The sequence below is a fragment of the Gigantopelta aegis genome, chromosome 1 (genome assembly GCF_016097555.1).
Source record: "Gigantopelta aegis isolate Gae_Host chromosome 1, Gae_host_genome, whole genome shotgun sequence".
Lineage (NCBI taxonomy): Eukaryota > Metazoa > Mollusca > Gastropoda > Neomphalida > Peltospiridae > Gigantopelta > Gigantopelta aegis.
Window position 1 is genome coordinate 11771112 of NC_054699.1, and position 23014 is coordinate 11794125.

General features: G+C 36.9%; 1 protein-coding gene across 1 annotated transcript in view; it reads right to left on the minus strand.

Annotated features, from left to right (window-relative positions):
- Positions 1-23014, minus strand: part of LOC121385427 — a 53639-nt gene that overhangs the window by 24198 nt on the left and 6427 nt on the right. The window contains exons 4-6 of the mRNA XM_041516480.1: positions 11775-11909; positions 5246-5380; positions 4066-4191 (exon numbers count right to left, since the gene is read on the minus strand). Of these exons, the coding sequence (XP_041372414.1) occupies positions 4066-4191; positions 5246-5380; positions 11775-11909 (396 nt within the window). The remainder of the gene's footprint in view (positions 1-4065; positions 4192-5245; positions 5381-11774; positions 11910-23014) is intronic.

Consider the following 23014-nt stretch of genomic DNA (forward strand, 5'->3'; position numbering starts at 1 on the left):
TGTGTGTGTGTGTGTGTGTGTGTGTGTGTGTGTGTGTTTTCCCTAAATCTTGTCGTTGTTGTTGTTCGACGTTTATAATGGAATTCCGATATGCCGAGGAGCAAGAGGACGACGCCCCTGGACTTGTTTGAAACCATGGCGTCTATATTTTTGGTCGGGGATGCGTCAAATTGTGTGTTTAAAAAATGGGTGCGGGAGCAGTAGCATTAAAATACAAGGCGTGGGGTGAATGCTATCAGTGTTCTATAATTTTATATAGCAGAATATAGGTCGCCTATGCCGGAATTATGCAGGCAGTGGTTTAGATTGTAGCGAGCGAAATATATTTGTCCCCGGAATACATACTAGAAAAAAATATGCTGGAGCAGAGGTGGGGTGCGGTGGGTGCGTGGGTGGTGGGTGAACACGCGCCTGGAGTAATAATACCTCTGTACACATTTTTGTTGCGGTGTACATGTAGAATACAAGAGTAGTGAACCAACACGTGCCCTATTTATGAAACCAAAGTCATACACAAAATTAAACCAAAACAATCACAACCGGCGTAGCCAGCTAAGCGTGGGTTGGTGGGACCACAACATCGTTGCCCCTCCATTGTTATGTATACAAACATATTGGCCCGTATTCGTTGGAACAAGACCTATTAGGGTTGTGTACGTTTGGGTGTCCCATCCCCTCTTTATAAAATCAGGATGTCCAGCACAAAATTAGGAATGAAATATAGAAAATGTAGGACAAAGTTAGGACTGAAACAGTACGTAGGGACATTATTAATGTTCGTACTGGAAAAACGAATATTACAAAACAACACACGCCTACAGAAACAAAATGTATGCACAAAAAAAAAAATGGGCAAAATTATATATTACACTAATTTAACATGAAATTAAACCACAGATTGCAGTTCGCACAATTTGTTTAATATTTATTATGAGAATACTTCCTAAAATTTGTTTTTTTCTCAAAGAGAGGGGTATTTACGTATTAATCGCCATGCAGTCTAGTTCAAGTAAACACATGTATTCAAAATTGTATCTCTCTGTGGCATCCATCTCCAAATCCTCGAAACTTGTACAGTCAACCGAGCAATTAAAGATTACCATTTGATGAGTGGCGTCAAACTGAATCTCAAGTCTTGCAAGTCTGAATTACTCCTTAGCAGCAATATCTCAAACACACAGAAAAATGAATATTGCATTAAATGAAATTGTTGAAAGTGTTTCATGTTTCAGCAAACATTTCACGTCCCGACCCAGTTTTTCTTTCACATATCTTTTGAAACTTTTCTATTGTTTCTGTCATTATGTCCTCAATATCAAGATGCAAAGTAATTTGTTTAATGGTTTGTCTTCAGAATATCATTTTCGGCATCTAATCAATGACTTAAAATCCATTAGTTCAGTTGCTGAAATATATAAAATAAAACAAACATGATGAGTAGTTCACATCCATTTGAAAGGGTACATTGGTTTGTAACTTAACTACATATCGCTTTATTAATTTAATAGCAGTTTAATTTAACTTCAGGAAAACATTGTTGAACAGGAAACAAAATCAGTGTGACTAAAAAAATAAATAAAATAAAAGTATAGCAGTACATTAAGAAAACTAGTAAACAATATATTTAACTTTGGCAATGCCATTTGATTTCTATTAGAAAGTTGCACAAAGCTGCATATAAGATGCCCACCTTTGCCTGTGCTTTGATAATATTTTGGTTATATTATAATTATGAAAAACAAAACTTCAAAAGAAAATCCCATTTATTAAAAAAAAAATCATGATGTGCGAAGTTGTATTCCTGCAAAGTATGTTAAGCTGAGGTTTAGTGTAAATTTAGCTGGAGTATTTAATATTATATTATATGTAATATGTTTAATTTCTTCATAGTTCATACTGCATGCAGATCTTATAAGTTGTTGTACACCGGCTATAGTTTTAAGACTAGTTAAAAGAAAACAAATGCAGGCTTTTCTGCCAGAAAATAATTTGAGAGTAGGTTATAAAAACAAAACAGACCCAAGTGCCTCACCTAGGTGGTTATGGGTAATTGGAGTCAAACATTACATTTAATGCACTTGACTAATAGTAAACAGTAGTTCTCTTACTATCATTTATGAAAACATTTGAAACATATAAATTTTAGGGTACATAATATTACCTTCGGTACCCTCTGGCAGAAACCATTAAGTGGAAAATTCTAAGAATACCAAAGGGCTGGTCAAAGATCACAAACACTTGAACATAATGAGATAACAGAGGAGCATAAAACAAGTCTTACACATGAATGCCCAAATTTACTATTGTTCTTTTGGTGTGGGTGAGACTGTGGTCTAGTGGATACAAAACTAGCTGAAGTTAAACTTTGTTTTGTTTAACGACACAGCTAAATTAAATTGATTTGTTAATTGTCAGCTATTGGATGACAAATACTTTGTAATTTTAAAATGTATAATCTAAAGTGTAAACCTGCTACATGTTCCCATTAGTAGCAAGCTATCGTATATATGTACACCGCCCAACAAACAGGATAGCACATACCACAACCTTTGATATACTAGTCGTGAGGCACTGGCTTAAATCAAATCAAACCGATAAACCGTAACCGGGAGAGGTGTTCCGATTGCAAAACAAAATCACGATTTGTTGTTTTTTGTTGTTTTGTTGTTGTTGTTGTTTTTTTTGTTGTTTTTTTTGTTTGTTGGTTTTGGTTTGGGGTTTTTTTTTGGGGGGGGGGGGGGGGGGGGGTTGCTTAAAAATGTGGGTACGTCGGGAAACCGGAAACGAACACATATAGTTTAGGCCTAATTTATAAAATTTCAGACAACACTTCATTATCTCCCTAAACTTCACAACCACATATGCTTCTTCCCCACCCCTACACACACACGCCTACACACAGAGAGAAACAACAACAACAACAACAAAAACATTTATTTTTGTTATACTAAGCTTCATGGTTAGAAATGGTTTAGTTATAAAAAGGAAGGGATATATAGAGGTCTTTTCGCCTTTTATTCCACATGTATTTTGTTTGGGTTTCATCAAGTCCAGAGGAACGTAGAAAGTGTGGTTAAGTATTGACTTAATGTGTCCAGTGCACTAGGTTTCATCATCGTTCACGTGTGTGAATGTACTTTTATTTTGGTCATTCGTCTGACTGTGTGCAGTTTAACGACAATATACATATCGAATACTGATTATACGAGTCAATAATACCATTACATGGGAGGGAAAGTGATGTTTAAAGTCTTACCTTCGTAGAATTTATATCCGTTGAATTTGATGGATTTCGGCAAAACTTCACCTTCAATACCATATGACGTGTTTCGCAGGAAAATACTGTCAGTAGAAGTATCTGTTTACTATGATTATGATTCGGTTGGAGGAGACAATTATGTTAATTATACAAAAACGTTACACATCGAACAAATTGTTGTCTAACGTAATGACGTCCAAGAAAAGTTGGGTCTTTGAACCGCGAAATATGATTGGTCCAGCGCGGTTGTCAATCACGCTGTACGACGGATCAATTGTGGAACAGTCTATAGCTGACAATATTTCTTAAGATCAGATTTATATTTTGAGCAGCCATTGTGTTGTGTTCAGTCTCACTTGGGGGGGGGGGGGGGGGGGGGGGGATAGTTCAAAGTATGTTTTAGTGTTTACGTTAACAGATATTATTTCAAATATGTATAAATAATGTGTAACGTTTTGTATGGGTTACGTTGCAGACTGAGCTGCTACATACTGTTAAAGGAAGGAAGGGGTGTTTTATTTAACAACTCAATGCTTTTAATTAAGGTTATATGGCGTTGGGTTTATGGTTAAGACCGCACACATAATGAGAGAGGAAAGCCAATGCCACAATGGTCTACTCTTTCCGATTAGCAACACGGAATATTTTATATGCAGAATCCCACAGACAGGATAATACATATCACGTTTTGTGTTATCAGTTATGAACACAAAATAACCCAATGGGCCCATCGACATAGATCGATCGAAGACCGGCAGAGTATCAGACGATTACTTTACCACTGAGTTACAGTCATAGATACGTACATGTACACGTTGAGGTAGCCCATCCAGGCTGGCACTGACAACTTCCAGTCTGTCTGTCACACGCTGATCCTACACAGTGACCACATGTGTTAGCGCACGACGGACCCCACTTTCCAATGACACAGGCTGAAACAAAATATCCCACATCAGCACGTTTTAAACTATGCCTATATGGTATCTAACGTGATATGGCTATTTCGCAATTTGGTCGATAATGCAGCAGTGTGTCTTTTATATGCATTTGTCCATACACTGGTGGCGCTAAGGTCTTGACAGTAGTTATGTAATGGATCAATAAAAGTCATCGTTTTCCTGCCCATCTTTGTGAGCTCTGTATCAGTGGCACCCCCGCCCCCTACCCTAGCTGGAGTGTTCTCTAGCGTTACTCTATTATCATCTCTTATAATGGAACAAAGCTAGAGGACACTCGAGCTGCCCTCCTTCCCCTGTATTCACTGGCCTGCATAATGGCACATTGTTGTTTATACTTATGTTTGAACTTATATCCAATTAACGTTCAAGCACACTGTCTTGGACACAAACATTAGCTGCCTGGCCTGTATGTCCAGTACAGTGGGTTAGTGGCTGGAGAGAAAGAAGTGTAGTGCAGTGGCTTACACATTACCCATTGAATCGTTAAACTCGCTCTGGGTGAGAGCCGGTATGCGAACCCAGTACCTGCCATCTCAATGTCCATTGGCTTTATGACTACACCACCGAGGCCGATAAATAAGTCTGTATAGCAGCCATTAAAGCAACCAATTCTGCCTCTACTGTTGATGTAAAGAACACACGTGTAATTGCACACCACTTTTCGAAGGTTCTAGGCAGCCAACACTTTGTATTATGGTTTGAGTCAGATTAATTTAGATTATGAAAATAAGATTTCAGAATAGTGTCTCACGCTTCTAAGTTTCGGATAACACACAATGACAGTATGGCAAAGCCAGAGTAAGAATTTATGATCATTATTCAACAAACGTGTTCGGTTATTAACTGTATAAGTGAGCTCAGAAGTATTTTTGTTTGCTGGGAGGACAATAATAAGTGCGAGATAGTCGAACACTGACAATAATTTTTTTGATCAGATTTATATTTTGTTCAACCATTTTCTTGTCACACACTTCAGTATGATTTTTAATTAGTTACTATAATAATGAGAACTATGAAGGATACTTACTGTCACAAGCTGTACCAGTCCACCCGGCTTTACATCCTGATATACAAGATCCCGTTCTCTTGTCACACACTTCATTCTGAATTTTACAGTTACAGGTTTTGTCACAGTTGTCACCATACCAGTAATCTGAACACACTGTGTTTGAAGAAATAAAGAATGTAAGTACAGTATCTGCTATAACGATCAACAACAGTTCGCTTTCAGTAAATTAAAACACAAGTAACATAAACAATACAACATTGTATCATGGTGATGATGGTGATGGTGGTGACGGTGGTGATATGTGTGTCTAAATTAGCTACTTGTGCACATCCTTTACTTCAGTTGCAGCTGACTTATTACTTATGGTTTTGTTTTGGTGTTGGTGTTTTTGTTGTTGTTTTTACCATGTTTGTATGCACTTCCTTTATATACCAATGATATCATTCGGCGACTTTTAGTGCCAAAACCTGTTATTGTGCTTAAGCATGGCTTGTGGACTGCAATGCATATTCAAGTATAAGCTTATATTTAATAAAACGATTAAATGTGACAGCTATTATATATAACGGACGCAGCCATGTTGTACCATCCCAGTGAATGCGCCCTCTGGCGAGCCGGTGGTTATGTAATACTTAACGGGTAACGTCAGAAATGAGTTTTAGAACTAGAGAAACAAATGCACCTGGTTTTTGCGCGATAACAAAATAGGCATGCGTTGTAATGTTCTGTAATAATGTCCATCCCAGTAAGCCAGCAAAAGGTATATATTATTTTTCAATAAAAAATATACCACCATTGTGAAAGTGGCTACACAACAAGTCGACATAATTGTACTATGCCTTGTCCATGCATTAACCTATGTACTGACGGGCAATGGGCAACTAGTTTTACGTGCTCATGTACCACTGGGGTTTCGAGCACGCCTCTCACGAGTAAAGTCTCTGACATTATAAGGGGCCTGACTCGGGACAGGATGTAGTTATTTAATTGGATAATATATAATTTTTATAATTTAATTCAAACAAGAAAAAATAAAAAAAGGGAAGAGGTGTTTTCGGATGCGCCAAAAAAAAAAAAATCCTATTGTATTTACTACACAACAAATTTTGACATATAAGAGTGCTTTAATTTTTAATGGGCTAGTCAAAACAAATTATTTAATAAACGTCACTGAAGCTGATTCAACTTTAAATTTAGGCCCAATGAGATTAAAGAGAAAGTGCCAGTCGTGTTCGGAACTTGGGTGTGACCAGTGGCTGGATTGGGAGAAAGGAAGGTCAGCAATCACCCCACGTGTTCGGTTATTAACTGTATAAGTGAGCTCAAAAGTATTTTTGTTTGCTGGGAGGACAATAATAAGTGGGGGATAGTCGAACACTGACAATAATTTTTTTGATCAGATTTATATTTTGTTCAATCATTTTCTTGTCACACACTTCAGTATAATTTTTAATTAGTTACTATAATAATGAGAACTATGAAGGATACTTACTGTCACAAGCTGTACCAGTCCACTCGGCTTTACATCCCGATAAACAAGATCCGGTTCTCTTGTCACACACTTCATTCTGAGTTTTACAGTTACAAGTTTTGTCGCAGTTGTCACCATACCAGTAATTTGAACACACTGTGTTTGAAAAAATAAAGAATGTAAGTACAGTATCTGCTATAACGAACAACAACAGTTCGATTTCAGTAAATTAAAACACAAGTAACATAGTGGTGATGATGGTGATGGTGATGGTGGTGACGGTGGTGATATGTGTGTCTAAATTAGCCACTTGTGCATAATGCACATTATTGCTTAGTTTCAACAAGTATAATCTTATATTTCATTAATAAAACAATTAAATGTGACAGCTATTATATATAACGGACGCAGCCATTTTGTACCATCCCAGTGGATGCGCCCTCTGGTGAGCCGGTGGTTATGTAATACTTAGCGCGTAACGTCAGAAATGAGTTTTAGAACTAGAGAAACAAATGCACCTGGTTTTTGCGGGATGATAAGATAGGCATGCATTGTAATGTTCTGTACTAATGTCCATCGCAGTAAGCCAGCAATACGTATATATTATTTTTCAATACAAAATAAACCACCATTGTCAAAGTGGCTACACAACAAGGTGACATAATTGTACCATGTTTTGTTCATGCATTAACCTATGTACTGACGGGCAAAGGGCAACTAGTTTTACCTGTTCATGTACTACTGGGGTTTCGAGCACGCCTCTCACGAGTAAAGTCTCTGACATTATAAGGGGCCTGGCTCGGGACAGGATGTAGTTATTTAATTGGAACAATTTATAATTTTTAGAACTTAATCCAATCAAGAAAAAGAAAAAAAGGGAAGGTGTGCTTTCGGATGCGCCAAAACATAGATCCTATTGTATTTACTACACAACAAATTTTGACATATAAGGGCGCTTTAATTTTTAATGAACGTCACTGAAGCAGATTCTACTTCAAATTTAGGCCCAAGGAGGTTAAAGAGGAAGTGCCAATCGTATTCGGAACTTGGGCGTGACCAGTGGCTGGACTGGGAGAAAGGAAGGTCAGCAATCACCTAGTTCTATGGCGACGCCCTAAGGCCCTACTTTTAAAACACTGACTTCCGACATTCCATCCCCTCAAGCCACCCCCGAGTCCAGCCGTCGTTCACTCCAGTCATGGCACTCTCATGACAGATTTTTAAAATGATTATTACGTACTGAAATGATCCACGGAGTGGTTTCTTAGTTAATTGGTATATTCTGTTAGTTGTCTTTACCAGTGATTCCTGATTGACAGCTGTATATTTGATAGGTAAACAGACGAGCCAATTAATTACCGCTGTTTAGACACAAAAGTACTTACCGGTATTATGTAATAACCTGATGCCCCTAAAATGGTAATGCATATGGTTTACTACTGTAAAGTTCTGTAAAACTATTGAGTAAGTAGACTTTCCCATCTAAAATCACAGAACTGACCAATTGCGTAGTCCCAAAGAAAAGGAAATTATCACTTGTGTACTGTGGGTGGTCGTTTTTGCTCCATTGTAGCATACCAATAGGCCTAATAGTGTACAATTTCCTTTGGGTTATTTACAAGAGAAAAATACTATAACCTCATTTCGTTCCGTTAATGCAACTTGAAATATATTTAGTTGGATAGTTTATTATATTATCACGTCAGTTGTGTTGTTTCACAAGTCAGGTTGATCACAGAGAAGCGCTTTGTCGTAAATTACTGCTTGTGTTTTCACTGTGCATACAGCCGTTCGTAGGAGCTGACATCTCTTCGCCCCAAGCTAAAGTACCGACGCATCGAAAACAAAAGAAAATGCCCCCCCCAGTTAGCAGGGATAACCACGTTTCTTTATTAACTCTACAATTACGCGTTTTTTAAATTTTATTTGCTAAATGTCAGTATGTGTGGGTGGTCCAGGTATGCATCCTTCCAACACATAAGGCTCATGGTTGAGTTTAATCTCCCTTTAAATGTGTTTTATATTATTAATATATCTAATATATTTATATTTAGTTGGGATATCGATACCGTATATGTTTATTACGCATACTATGTCTGTATTTTTTACTATTTAAATGCATTTTTAATATCATAACTCCATGATGAGCGACCTTCATATTGTTTAATAAAAAAAAGTATTTGCTATGTATTGTATTGTGTATTTTGTGTACAATATGGCTGTATGTTTTACTGTTGATAATGTTAATTTTAGTCTCTCATAACGCCATAAGGAGTGACCATCATATTACATATTAAGAATGGTACTCGTGTATTTCACTGTGTGTACATTGGGTGTGACTCTAATAAAAGGTATGTCTGTCTACATTAGTATATCTAATACATTTCTATTTACTTGGGATGTCGATACCTTATATGTTTATTACGTATACTATGTCTGTATGTTTTACTATTGAAATGTAAATTTAGTATATCATAACTCCGTGATGAGTGACCTTCATGTTGTTTAATATGTATGCTCCTTCTGTATTGTACTGTCTATATTATGTATAATAATTAATGAATGAAGGAATGTTTAACGACACCCCAGCACGAACAATACATCGGCTATTGGGTGTCAAACTATGGTAAATGCAAGACAAATTGATGATCAACATCAATATAAAAATTCAACCGTTAAATTAAAACACAGTGTAAAGAACTGTGCAACAAAAAACAAACAAATATCAGTTAGATAATATTTAAAATTTACAATAAAACGCAGTATCACGTAAGAACTGTAAAATAAGTTCTGGATAGAATCGAAAGGATCATGTATAATATGCCTGTATGTTTTACTGTTGATAATGCGAATTTTTAGTCTCTCATAACTCCATAAGCTGCCTTAGCAGTGGCCTTCAGATTGCGTATTAAGAATGTCTCGGTTATTTCATTGTGTGTATATTGGGTATGACTCTAATATAATGTATGTCTATCTATCTGCCTTTACAACTGGTCTACATTCCGCCCCTCGATAGGGTTTGATTCATGTACTCAAATTACACCATCTCATGACACATAATGACGCATAAATTGTTATGTATGTCAAAGGAACATATGAAATAGGTCCTCCTGGACTAAAGCCACTTCCGAAAATACAAAACTATACAAACGTGTTGACATTGTGTATTATCAGATGTAAAATGATTTTAGAAATGGACGATCTCTCTCATGGGTGTATATAAAAATACCATATTAGAGTATGTAACAGTGGAGCGTATCCAATCTGATACGTACAATTTCCAGTATGTTTGTCACATGAAGATCCAATAAAAGGACACAGGTGTTACTGCAAGACTGAAGCCATAGTCCATCGACACAGGCAGGTAACCAACAGTGTAGTATATTCCGAACTACGGTTATTTGGTTCTAACGTAATGTTAATTGTCATTTGCTGGAAATATATTTTAAATGGACGTTCCCGTAGCCATGACAGTACATACTACGACATTGTATATATCACTCATGCATTCGTTTGTGCAGGCTAGAATTCAAAGAAAAGTGTTTGCATATTGTTCAGTGTCTCACTTTTGTTAACAAGGTTATCCAAAGAACATGATATAAACATGTCTTAAATCAGATACACTGCTTATCAATCATTAATACTTGCATGCTCAATTCGATGGAGGCCATACGGTTAGACATTGACAACTTTCAGTAGACGGTCACACGTAGATTATTAACAGTGTGTTAGTGTACGCAGACCACATTGTTACAGACTGTAACTATGCCTATATGATGTCTAACGTTGGAAATGTCTACTCCTATCAATAATGCAGTAATGTGTCTTTTGTATGCATTTGTCCATACACTGATGTTGCTAAAGACTTTACCTTAATAATACAATGAATCAACAAAAATCGAATTATTTTTTGTCTACCCCTCTCAGTGAGCTCTGTATTAGTGGCAACCCCATCTCCAACCCTAGCTGGAGTATTCTCTAGCGTTACTCTATTATTTTCTCGTATCAAGGAATACCGCTAGAGGACATTCGAGCTATCTTCCTCCCCCTGTAATAACTGGCCTACATGGCAGGTCTTTGTTGTTTGTACCTAGTTTCGTACTTATATGCAATCAAGGTTCAAATGTGTGTAGAGGCTTTCACATTACCCATTGAGTCGCTAAACTCACTTTGGGTGAGAGCCGGTACCGGGATGCGAACCCAGTACCTGTCAACTCAATGCCCATTGGCTTTATGACTACACCACCGAGGCTGGTACATAAGTATACACAGCAACCATTAAAGAGACATTCCTGAGTTTGCTGCAATTTTTAAGATGTTATCGACTAACAGAGACTTTTTAACGATTGTAATTACATATCAAATATATTTTTCTGCATACAATATCAGTGGCTGTATATTAAACGTGTTTCTGATCGTTCTAATATTTATACAAGGTTAAATTTCATTTTATTTCCTAAAAAATATGTTTTCGTACGTACGAAATTATTTGAAGTCAAAATCCAGTTTTGGCTTCTTACAAATATTGAGATGACCAGAAAAACATTGAATATACAGACACTGATATTCTAAAGAAGAAAATATATTTAATATGTAAGTTTAATCGTAGAAATATTTTATTTGTCGGAAACTAATGCAGCAAACTCAGGAATGTCCCTTTAACACTACTGTCGCTAATGTTGAACAAACGTGTAATGCACACCACTTTTCAAAGGTTCTAGGCAGCCAACATTCCGTATTATGGTTTGAGTCAGATTAAATTAGATTATGACTATAAGATATAAAACTGGTGTCCCACGCTTTTAAGTTTCGGATAACACACAATGACAGTGTGATAAAGCCAGAGTAAGAAATTATGATGGCTTTTCAACAAATGTTTGTTGTTATTAACTGAATAAACAAGCTCAAATAGTGTTTTTTGTTTGCTGGGAGGACAATGATAAGTACGGAATAGTCAAACGCTGACAATAATATTTGTGATAAGATTTATATTGTGGGCATCCGTTTTGTTGTTACACACTTCAGTATGATTTTTAATTAGTTACTGTAATAATGGGAACTATGAAGGATACTTACTGTCACAAGCTGTACCAGTCCACCCGACTGGACATCCAGACTGACATAATCCCGTTCTCTTGTCACACACTTCAGTCTGAGTTTTACAGTTACACGTTTTGTCACAGTCGTCACCATACCAGTAATCTGAACACACTGTGTTTAAAGAAATAAAGAATGTAAGCACAATATCTGCTATAAGGGACAACAGTAGTGTGCTTTCAGTAAATTAAAACAAAAGTAACATAAACGATACAATATTCTATCATGGTGGTGATGATGATAATAATGATGACGATAGCGATGGTGGTGGTGGTGATATGTGTTTATCTCATCCTCAGGTATATAGGACAGAGGTACCCCTTTAAAGAAAGCTATGTAAGAAATTTCTATCTTGTATGGGATATCACGCGCTTACGTTTAGCATGACGTCGTTGGCAATATATGAGGTTATATTAATGTGAGATGGTGACGTCAGGTCATTAGCCACAGTTTTAAATTATAATGTTGTTATTAAAAGCTTCATTTTAAATAGATCTACTTAATGTGTAATGTTAAATTATATTTTAACACATGAAACAAACACCGCAAATACGATAGTGTAGTTTATTTATGATAAAATGGTCATCTTTGTCTGTTCGTGTAAAGTAATGGATCATTTAGGAATGAGTGAGAGAAAAAGATTCCATCATATGCGGTCATGTTGGATAGAACAAGTGCACCCTTGGTAGTTTCGACCAGGGTGTACTTTTTTCTATCCAACCTGACCGCATATGATGGGAGTGTTATAGTCTAAATTAGCCACTTGCTCTTACTATGTGCACATCCTTTATTTCAGATGCAGCTAATGACTTATAACTTATGGTTTTGTTTTGGTGTTGGTGTTTTTTACTGTTAGTTTTACCCTGTTTTTATGCACTTCCTTTATATACCAATGATATCATTCAGCGACTGTTAGTACTACCGTTTGTCTGCTTTATGTGCCGAAACCTGTTATTGTGCTTAAGCAAGGCTTGTGGACTGCAGTGCATATTCAACGATATATAATGCACATTAATGCTTAATATCAAGAAGTATAATTTTACATTTGATTAATAAAACGGTTAAATGTGACGGCTATTATATATAACAGGCGCAGCCATTTTGTACCATCCCAGTGAATACGCCCTCTGGTGAGCCGGAGGTTATGTAATACTTAACGGGTAAAGAAAGAAATGTTTTATTTAACGACACACTCAACACATTTTATTTACGGTTATATGGCGTCAGACATATGGTTAAGGACCACACAGATTTTGACAGGAAACCCGCTGTCGCCACTACATGGGCTACTCGTTCGATTAGCAGCAAGGGATCTTTTATTTGCGCTTCCGACAGGCAGGATAGCACAAACCATGGCCTTTGTTGAACCAGTTATGGATCACTGGTCGGTGCAAGTGATTTACACCTACCCATTGAGCCTTGCGGAGCATTCACTCAGGGTTTGGAGTCGGTATCTGGATTACAAATCCCATGCCTCGACTGCGATCCGAACCCAGTACCTACCAGCCTGTAGACTGACGGCCTACCACGACGCCACCGAGGCCGGTCAACTTAACGGTTAACGTCTGGAATGAGTCTTAGAACTAGAGAAACAAATGAACCTGTTTTTTTTGCGGGATGACAAAATAGACATGCATTGCAATGTTCTGTAATATTATTCATCGCAGTAAGTCAGCAATAAGCATATATTATTTTTCAATGCAAAATTAACCACCATTGTCAAAGTGGCTACACAACAAGTCGATATAATTGTACCACGTTTTGTCCATGCATTAACCTACGTACTGATGGACAATGAGCAACTATTTTTACGTGCTCATATACCACTGGCGTTTCGAACAGGCCTCTAACGAATAAAGTATCTAATATGATCAGTGGCTGACTCGGGACTGGACGTAGTTATTTAACTGCACAATTTAGCATTATTAGAATTTAATCCAAACAAGAACAAGAAAAATGGGAAGGGGTGTTTTCAGATGCACCCAAAACTAAATACTATAATATTTACTACACAACATATTTTGACATATCAGGATGCTTTAATTTGTGATGGTCTAGTCCAAAAAGAAAAATTAATAAACGTCAGAAGCTGATTCTACTTTAAATTAAGGCCCAAGGAGGTTAAAGAGGAAGGGTTGGTTCAAGTCCCTCATGAAGATTTGCATTAAGGTTTGAGAAGTGTCAATTGTATTCGGAAATTCGGCGTGACCAGTGGCTGGATTGGGAGAAGGGAAGGTCAGCAATTACCTAGCCCTATGCCCAGAACCACCGATGCCTTAAGACCCTAATTTTAAACCCTAACTTCCGACATCCCCTCCCCCTCCAAGCCAACCCTCGAATCCAGCCGTTGATTATTATTATTACTATTATTATTATTATTATTATTATTATTATTATTATTATTACTATTATTATTATTATTCTACATACTGAAATGATAAACGGAGTGGTTTCTTAGTTAATTGGTCTATTCTCTTAGTTGTCTCTACCTGTGGTTCCTGATTGACAGCTGTATATTTGATAGGTAACCAGACGAGTCAATTAATTACTGCTACCTACACACACAAATATATACCAGTTACGTGTAATAACCTGTCACCCCTAAAGTGGTAATGAATATGGTTTATTGCTGTAAAAATATTGATTAAGAAGACTTTCCCATCTAAAATCACAGAACTGACCAATTGCGTAGTCCAAAAGAAAAGAAAATTAGCATTTGGGTATCGTGGGTGGTCGTTTTTGTTCCAGCGTAGCATGCCAATAGACCCAATAATGTGCAAATTCTTTTGGTTTATTTACAAGAGAAAAATACTATAGCCCCATTTCATTCCGTTAATGTAACTTGAAATATATTTAGTTAAATAGTATATTATATTATCACGTCATTTATTTTGTTTTACAAGTCAGGATGATCGAAGAGAAACGCGTTGTCGTAAATTACTGCTTTTCTTTACACTATGCATACAGGAGTTGGTTAGTAGGTGACATCACTTCGCCCCAAGCTAGAGTACCGGACGCATCGAACAAAACAAAAAAAGGTTCCCCCCAGTTAGCTAGGATAATCACGGTTTTTTATTAACTCTAAAAATACGCGTTTTTTTTATTAAAGTTTTTGTTAAAGGGAGAGTAAACTGAGTTTGCTGCATTGTAAGATGTTTCTGACTAATAAAATAGTTCTACGATTAAACTTACATATTATATATATTTTCTTGTTTAGAATTTCAGTGTCTGTATATTCAATGTGTTTCTGGTCGTCTTAATATTTGTAAGAAGCACAAACTGGATTTCATCTTCAAATAATTTCATACGTACGAAAAAAATATATTTTAGGAAATAAAATGAAATTTAACCCAGTACAAATATTAGAACGATCAGAAACATGTTTAATATGCATCCACTAATATTTTATGTAGAAAAATACATTTGATATGTAATGACAATCGTTAAAAAGTCTATGTTAGTCGATAACATGTTAAACATTGCAGCAAACTCAGGAATGTCCCAGTATGTTTTGGTAGTCCGGGTATGCATCTTTCCAACACATAAAACTCATGTCTAATACATGTCTATTTATTTGGGACGTCGATACCGTATATGTTTGTTACGTATACTATGTCTGTTTGTTTTACTATTTAAATGTATATTTAGCATATCATAACTCCATGATGAGCGACCTTCATATTGTTGTTATGTATTGTATTGTGTATATTATGTACAATATGCCTGTATGTTTTACTGTTGATAATGAGAATGTTTAGTCTCTCATAACTCCATAAGGAGTGGCCTTCATATTGCATATTAAAAATGGTACTCGTGTATTTCACTGTGTGTACATTGGGTTTGACTTTAGTGAAATGTATGTTTATCGATTTGCCTTCGGATTTGATTCATGTATTCAAATTACACCATCCCATGGCAAATTATAATGAATGAATAAACCCAGTTGTTATGTATGTGAAAGGAAAAGATGCAAGAGGTCCTCCAAGACTAAAATATAAAACAATCCAAGTATTGTGATATTGTGTATTAGCAGATATAATTTAATTTTTAGAATGCTTTGCAATAAATAATACATAAAACTTAACAAATGTGTTTGTGGTCAGTTAAGTGGAGAAATGTTGAATCGAGTGCAGTACCATTCTGCCAGCTTCACGACTTGTATTAGCCATTGATTACGGCAAAACAGTTCACAATATAAACAGTCCCTCTATATGTACATGCAACAGTATTTACGTATACTGACTTGCGTTATACAGCAAGAAGGTCATTTTAATTGTATATATATACTCTTCAAAAGAAGAAACGCAAAACCACATTGTAGTAACATTTGGAGAATTGATTTAATTATTGAATGGCGAGTCCGATAATTACCAAATGTTGCAGGATTGTTCACAATTCACTCTAGTCCATTGTGAGTAAGTGATAGGACACACCACCAAGGTCAAGGTCATCTGGAGTCAATACCAGGTGTGGCCTCCGCGTGTGTTGACAACTGCCTGGCACCGCCTGCCCATTGAAGCAACCAGAGTACGGATGACGTCCCGGGGGATGGTGGCCCACTCGGCCTGCAAGGCTGCTGCCAGCTCGGGCAGGGTCTGGGGCTGTGGTTGTCGCTGTCGGAGGCGTCGGTCCAACTCGTCCCATAGATGCTCAATTGGGTTCAAATCCGGTGTTATCGATGGCCAAGGAAGGACATTAATGTTGTTGTTCTGTAGGAAAGCCGTTGTGAGACGTGCTGTGTGAGGCCTGGCGTTGTCATGTTGGAACACTGCGTTGGCGTTGGCCATAACTGGAACGATGTGTGGCCGGAGGATCTGGTCAATGTAGCCCTGTGCATTCAGGTTGCCCTGCACGTGGACCAGGTCAGTTCTGCCAGTGTGTGAGATGGCTGCCCACACCATGACACTACCCCCGCCGAATCTGTCCACTTCCTGCACGCAGTTTGCCGCATAACGTTCACCACGACGCCTATACACGCGACATCTTCCATCATGACGTCGGAGCAGAAATCGGGACTCGTCATTGAACCATCGCAGTTGAGGCCATTGTCGATGAATCTGGCACCACTGCAGTCGGAGTCGGCGGTTCCGTACGGTCTGGTCGGATATCCTGCATAAACCTGGTATTGCTGCGGCTGTGGAGGTGGCAGTAGTCAATCGTTCCCGAAGGTGGCGTACCCGGATGTAGCAGTCCTGCCCGGGGGTAGTGACCCGTGGTCGACCGGATCTAGGGAGGTCACGTGTTGATCCATGTTGCTGGTAACGGTCCCACAGTCTGGAGATGGTGCTTGGGGACACATGGAATGCCCTGGCAACGGCCGTTCTGGATTCGCCTGCGTCTAGTCGGCCGATGGCATTGTTTCTCTGCGGTTCACTGAGACGTGGCATGTCCTGGATTGTCAACTGTCGGCCAGATACAGAGGCCAGGCAAGCGAACACCCTGCACTTTTATACTGTTGGTGTTCATGTTGCACGTGCAGACAACGCACGTGCAGTGGTGACATGGTTTGCACGTGGCTGCGTTTTTGCGAATATTCACATTTTGGAACTTTATTGTACAGTAGCTGCGTTTTATCGAATGTAACCGTGGGAATGTGTTTGGGACATGCAATGACTTATATTCACAAAGCATGAACCGGTAGGAAAAATAAAATCGGAGTTATAACCCATTTGTACCCTTTTGCGTTTCTTTTTTTGAAGAGTATATATACAATTAGTTACCTTTTCATTTATCGTTTTTCTTGCCGCTTTCTCGGTCATAACGTCACGTTGTATTGTGCTCGTTCTATCACATTCTGAGTCTGCGATGTAAGTTTCGTTTTATGTGGAATGTTTATCTTCATTGGTAATCAGAGAGGAAACCCACTGCTGCAATGGGCTACTCTTTCCAATTAGCATTAACGGACATTTTATACGCAGAATCGCACATACAGGAATGTTCATACCACGGTCTTTGTTATACAGGTGTCTGACTCATCGACGAGGATCGATCGTAGACCGACCGTGCATCAGTTTATCTCTATAGATACCATTCCCAGTCTGGAGCTCCACGCGGTAAGACGTGTTTGTTTCGCTTGTGCACACTGCACGTGCTTTCGTGTGCTCGACTTGGGGGTCCTTCATTTCGTTGTTTTTGTCAGCGAAATGAAGTTTTCTACTGGGATGTATGCGGCCATTGGAACTGATTGAACGCTGGAACGCTTCTCGTTTCGGCAGCCTGCACCACCAGGTTGGATTCTTTTTTAGCGAGATTCCTTGCCTCCACGTCAATTCTCCGTCTGACTGTTGACTTGTTTTTTTTCGTGACTCGTATGACGGCCATTCTGCAGAAGGCCACGGTTGTTCGCGTTTAGTCTCTACATGTCCGAGCCTGTCCTAGCAGCACTGGAAGATTGACCGCTCCACTCTAAGAAGACATAGGAAGCGGGGTCGGCCCCTACTACTCTTTTTCTAGACTTTATCTTGCCTCATAGTGATACCATCTCGTATCCTCCGGAGTCGGGCCCGTCCGCACCACTATACCAACCCATGCCGACTGGACCATACCCTAGTCTGATACTCTCTCTCGTTCAGACGGATCCGGCTTCTCAAGATCTGTATTTCAGCACAGCACTACACCTTCAACGTCTATCGATTGTCAAGCTAGGTGTTTTCTTGACGGGATGCAACCCATCTCGTCCCTTTAAGCTGTGCACCCAAACGGCCTTAACGAGGCCACTCGCGTTGACATATCGATCGGACTTTAAACTTTTAGATCTGCGTTCACAATTTTGTGTCGAAATTACTTCTTTTGTTTTTAATATTATTAAATAGTCCGCTCCTCTCTTCTTTCTCTTATTTAATTTTGGACTGTCCTTGTAAAATGCTCCAAATTATATAAATATTCGGCCGAGCAGTCAATTCTTTTTTTATTTTTGGCTTGTAACCTTTATCTTTTTTTATTTATTCTATTAACTTTATTACTAATTGCTATTTTCAAAATTCTGCCCATTTTCTACCCACCCCCCCCCCCACCCCCGCCCCCACCCCCACCCCATCTCCTCCATCCTGAGTCGGGCCACCGATCTTATCGGAGGTCGGACTCGGGATGGGCGTGTTCGAAACCCTAGTGGTATATGGGCACGTTAAACTAGTTATCATCATCATCTATAGATACCACTGGGCTACACTCCGGTAGTATTTATATTCGTTACGTTTATGTCGATTGATACGCTGCTGGTAGGAGGTTTAGCCACATGTGTTACTCTTGACGTCTATCGGATTTGATTTGGTAGTATAAACCCATAACCACAGTAATTTATTCACAACAGTTGGAAACAAAATACTGTAACTGGAAGTACGAGACCACTTTTGACAGAGAAGAAAATTGAGTTAAAGAATGTGGATGTTACAGCCAACATATCTGTAATTAAACATATCATAATCAGTAAATAAGTTTGCCGTGATGGCAACTGAGTGAAAGATGTCATTTAATTGTTTTATTATAATACACGGAACGTCGTTTACAATTGTACTGACTGTACGTCATTTCTTCCGCACAGTATTGTACTTTTATACGTTATTTCTAGCGCAATTTTCCTGTAACATTTCCACTTACCATAGACTTGAACTTCGCATAATGTAAGAACATTACTTGTGCCAGGTAATTTGAAAGTCACACGTTGTCCACGTTTATCACAATTTACCTCAAACGTAATTGGAATATTTGCACCTGACCATCGATAGCACTCGTTTCCATCAATTTCAATATAAAATCCATTCAGTCTTTCTGGAACTGAAATTGAAAATATACATCCATTGTAGTAATCTAAATGATTAAGAATATTGCACGCAATAAATAAGAAGGTATCCATTCTAAAACATTGAAAATCGTTTATATTAATTTATGATGCAATGCAGATTTAAACATGTGACATTACTTAAAACGATCCATATAATCTAAATAATTTCTTGTGTAACAAGATTCACAAGATAATCATAAAAACACTTCCAAATGCTGTTTTCCCTACTTTTCCAAATATACTAAACATCAAACGAAATGCACATATTAATTTAGATGTATTTTATTTATTTAAAATTATTCAGGTTGAGTGCCATTAGGTTTTGCGCCTGTTACAATTAGCAATGCCTTGTGAATATTTAGGCTCATTTTGGCAGTATATTTCCCGCATTCGTTGTATCACTACACCAGAATGAATTAATGAGTGTTCCCGGAGCAAACAGTAAAATAAGTCAGTGGCTGCAGAAGCGTAGCTGTTTGTAATTTTGTTGTTTATGTTGTAAACATCTAATGCATTTTTAAAATTAAAATTAATTTGCTCAGTGAAAACTGTTTTCAAAAATAATATTGTTATCTGATTATACACGCCGAGTTTGCCTACAGTTTCTGTGTCCGGTTATAATGTTTATTCCATAAAAAATAATTTTAAGATTTATATTTGCTTTATACCACGTGGCTTGGGTATACTTGGTAATATTGTTAATACAGATTAGTTTCTGCAAACGTGAATGCAACTAGAATCTAGCAACTAAAAATGCATAGATAATACACACTTTAATCAGAAGTAAATAGTCAGTTATAACAGAAGAAACGAAGGGTCTATAGGGTCTATAGTTGTGTTCTAGTTTTGTGATAGCCAACAAATGAAACAAAACAACTACACAATTAATTTAATATAATAATCGATATTATAATTATAAATTACCCCATTTATTTGTTAAGCGGTTTTCTGAGCAAATAAAGTTTTCGATATTTCTGTAAAATATTATTCTAGTAAACACTTCATAAGAATTTGTCTTCATTTTAGCAAATGTGTTGTGGTATATATGTCGTTTAATTGTTACAAGAGTGTGTTTTATTAGCAGACTTTCATTTGCATTACCAAGTAAAACAGTACAGATGTTCATTTTAATTAGTTTACTAGATTTCGTTTCAAACCATTGTGTAAAAGTTTGCCACAATACAGTTACTGAGTAGTATACCGGTATCAAACCAATTAATGTTCTCATGATTCCTCATCATCTGAACAGAAGGAACACACATATATTGTAAGTTAGTATTCCACATATTTGCAAATAAGTATTAGTTGTTAGAATTCAGTGTATAACCTTAAATTTAAAATGTTTTGTTTTAGTATCATGTTTTATGTTTAAGATTAGTTCAGAAAACATTTTGATGAGAAGTTATCTGTAATTTCAGAATTAAGCACACATACACAAACACACACACACACACACACACACACACAGAGAGAGAGAGAGAGAGAGAGAGAGAGAGAGAGAGAGAGAGAGAGAGGAGAGAGAGAGAGAGAGAGAGAGAGAGAGAGAGTGTGTGTGTGTTTACGACAAGTTATAATTAATTCGTGACAAATTTCATTGAATGGATTCTAAATAAATATTATAAATTTACAGGTTATATTATTTTTTATTTTTCTGAGAATAGTATCTGTAAATGACGTGTCCATATTAATCCTTCGATTCGGTATCTTACGAAGCCATACCCTAGGAATATAGTTGATTAGTCTAAAATATAACACATAATCGCTGTATAAATTAAATTGCCGTTGTAATGCTTTTAAACTTTTTCATTTCACCATGTGTAAAAAGTAGTTAGTGATACTTTGATAATGACAATTGTTTATTTTGTTATTTATGAATGTGAAAAAATTTAAATATTTCAGTTTGTTGTGGACATCAACTTCCATAAGAACAATATATGACTTAATTAGTTTTTCTTTTAAAAGTTTGTTATGATAGTAAGTTACAATGACTTGAAGGTAATAATCTATTTAGCACGTAATCCAATAAAATGTAGGGGGTTTTCCACTTAGCCATTATTCGATAATCAACGTACGACTATGAGACGTTGTGGGTTTTCTTTATTTCTTTATACTGAATATACCTCCATAGCAATACACTAGTACGTGATGGTTTTACCTTTTTTTCAGAACGTTAGTCAACATTCAATGTAATGTTGCTGCCGAACCTTGTTTGTTTGATAATTATGAAAGCATGCACAAATTCTGATTATTTTACATCTAATATGCACAGTTATCAAATACTAATTTATTAATTTACTAAGTAGTAATACTAATATTGCATAACTTTATTTTATTGGATACCTTACCTATGATGCGATATATATGATATGATATGATATATGATATGATACACACACACACACACACACACACACAAACACACACACACACACACACACACACACACACACACACACACAAACACACACACACACTCACACACACACACACACATACTGAAGATGTTCCATCCCTAAACCTAATATTGGCTGAAATAAGTTCAATAATTGTTTTACTTTTACAATTTTTACTCTACATTTTAATTTGATATATCTGTGGTATTTGTATTTTTGCACAGTTCTTTACACTGTGATTTTATTTGACTATTGAATTGTTTTATTAATGTTTTGCATTTACCATAGTTTGACACCCAATAGCGGATGTGTTTTTCGTGCTGGGGTGTCGTTAAATATCCATTCATTCATTCATTCATTCAGTTTACGATTTTGTGCGAAATCGCCGCCATCTTGTGTTTTAGTCTTTTGTGTTTATTATTTCTCGTTATTCACCCTTATTGTGTGGCAAATTAAATTAGTCAGTATTAATAGCGACAAACCGTTTTAATGTCATATAGTATGTATGACCATTACGAACCAATGGCAAGCGTGACGTCGTCAACATCATTTATTTTACGTGCGAGTTCTTGGAGGAAATTACGACCGTTATTTATTTTGATATATAAGCCTCTGGTTTATTATTATTTTTATTATTATTATTATTATTATTATAATTATTATTATTTATTGTTCTTCTTCTTATTATTATTAGTTATTACCATTAATAGTTGTTTGATGTGACTAATTGCTACGAGCTTCGTTGCCACGAGATAAGCCAACTGCTATGGGTCAGTCTGTTTACAGCCCGAAGCCCAAAAGTAACCCGAAGACAGAAACCAGAACCACTACGTTAATGGTGAGGTGTACATCGTTCATATTTGGAACGTAAATACAACTAAGTACGGTGTATTTAAATATGTGAAAAAAAAACAGTAAATGTAGGAAACATATTTTTAAGGTAAATTAAAGGGACATTCCCGAGTTTTTAATATGTTATCGACTACCAAAACACTTTTTAACGATTGTAATTACATATCAAATATATTTTTCTGCATAATATATTA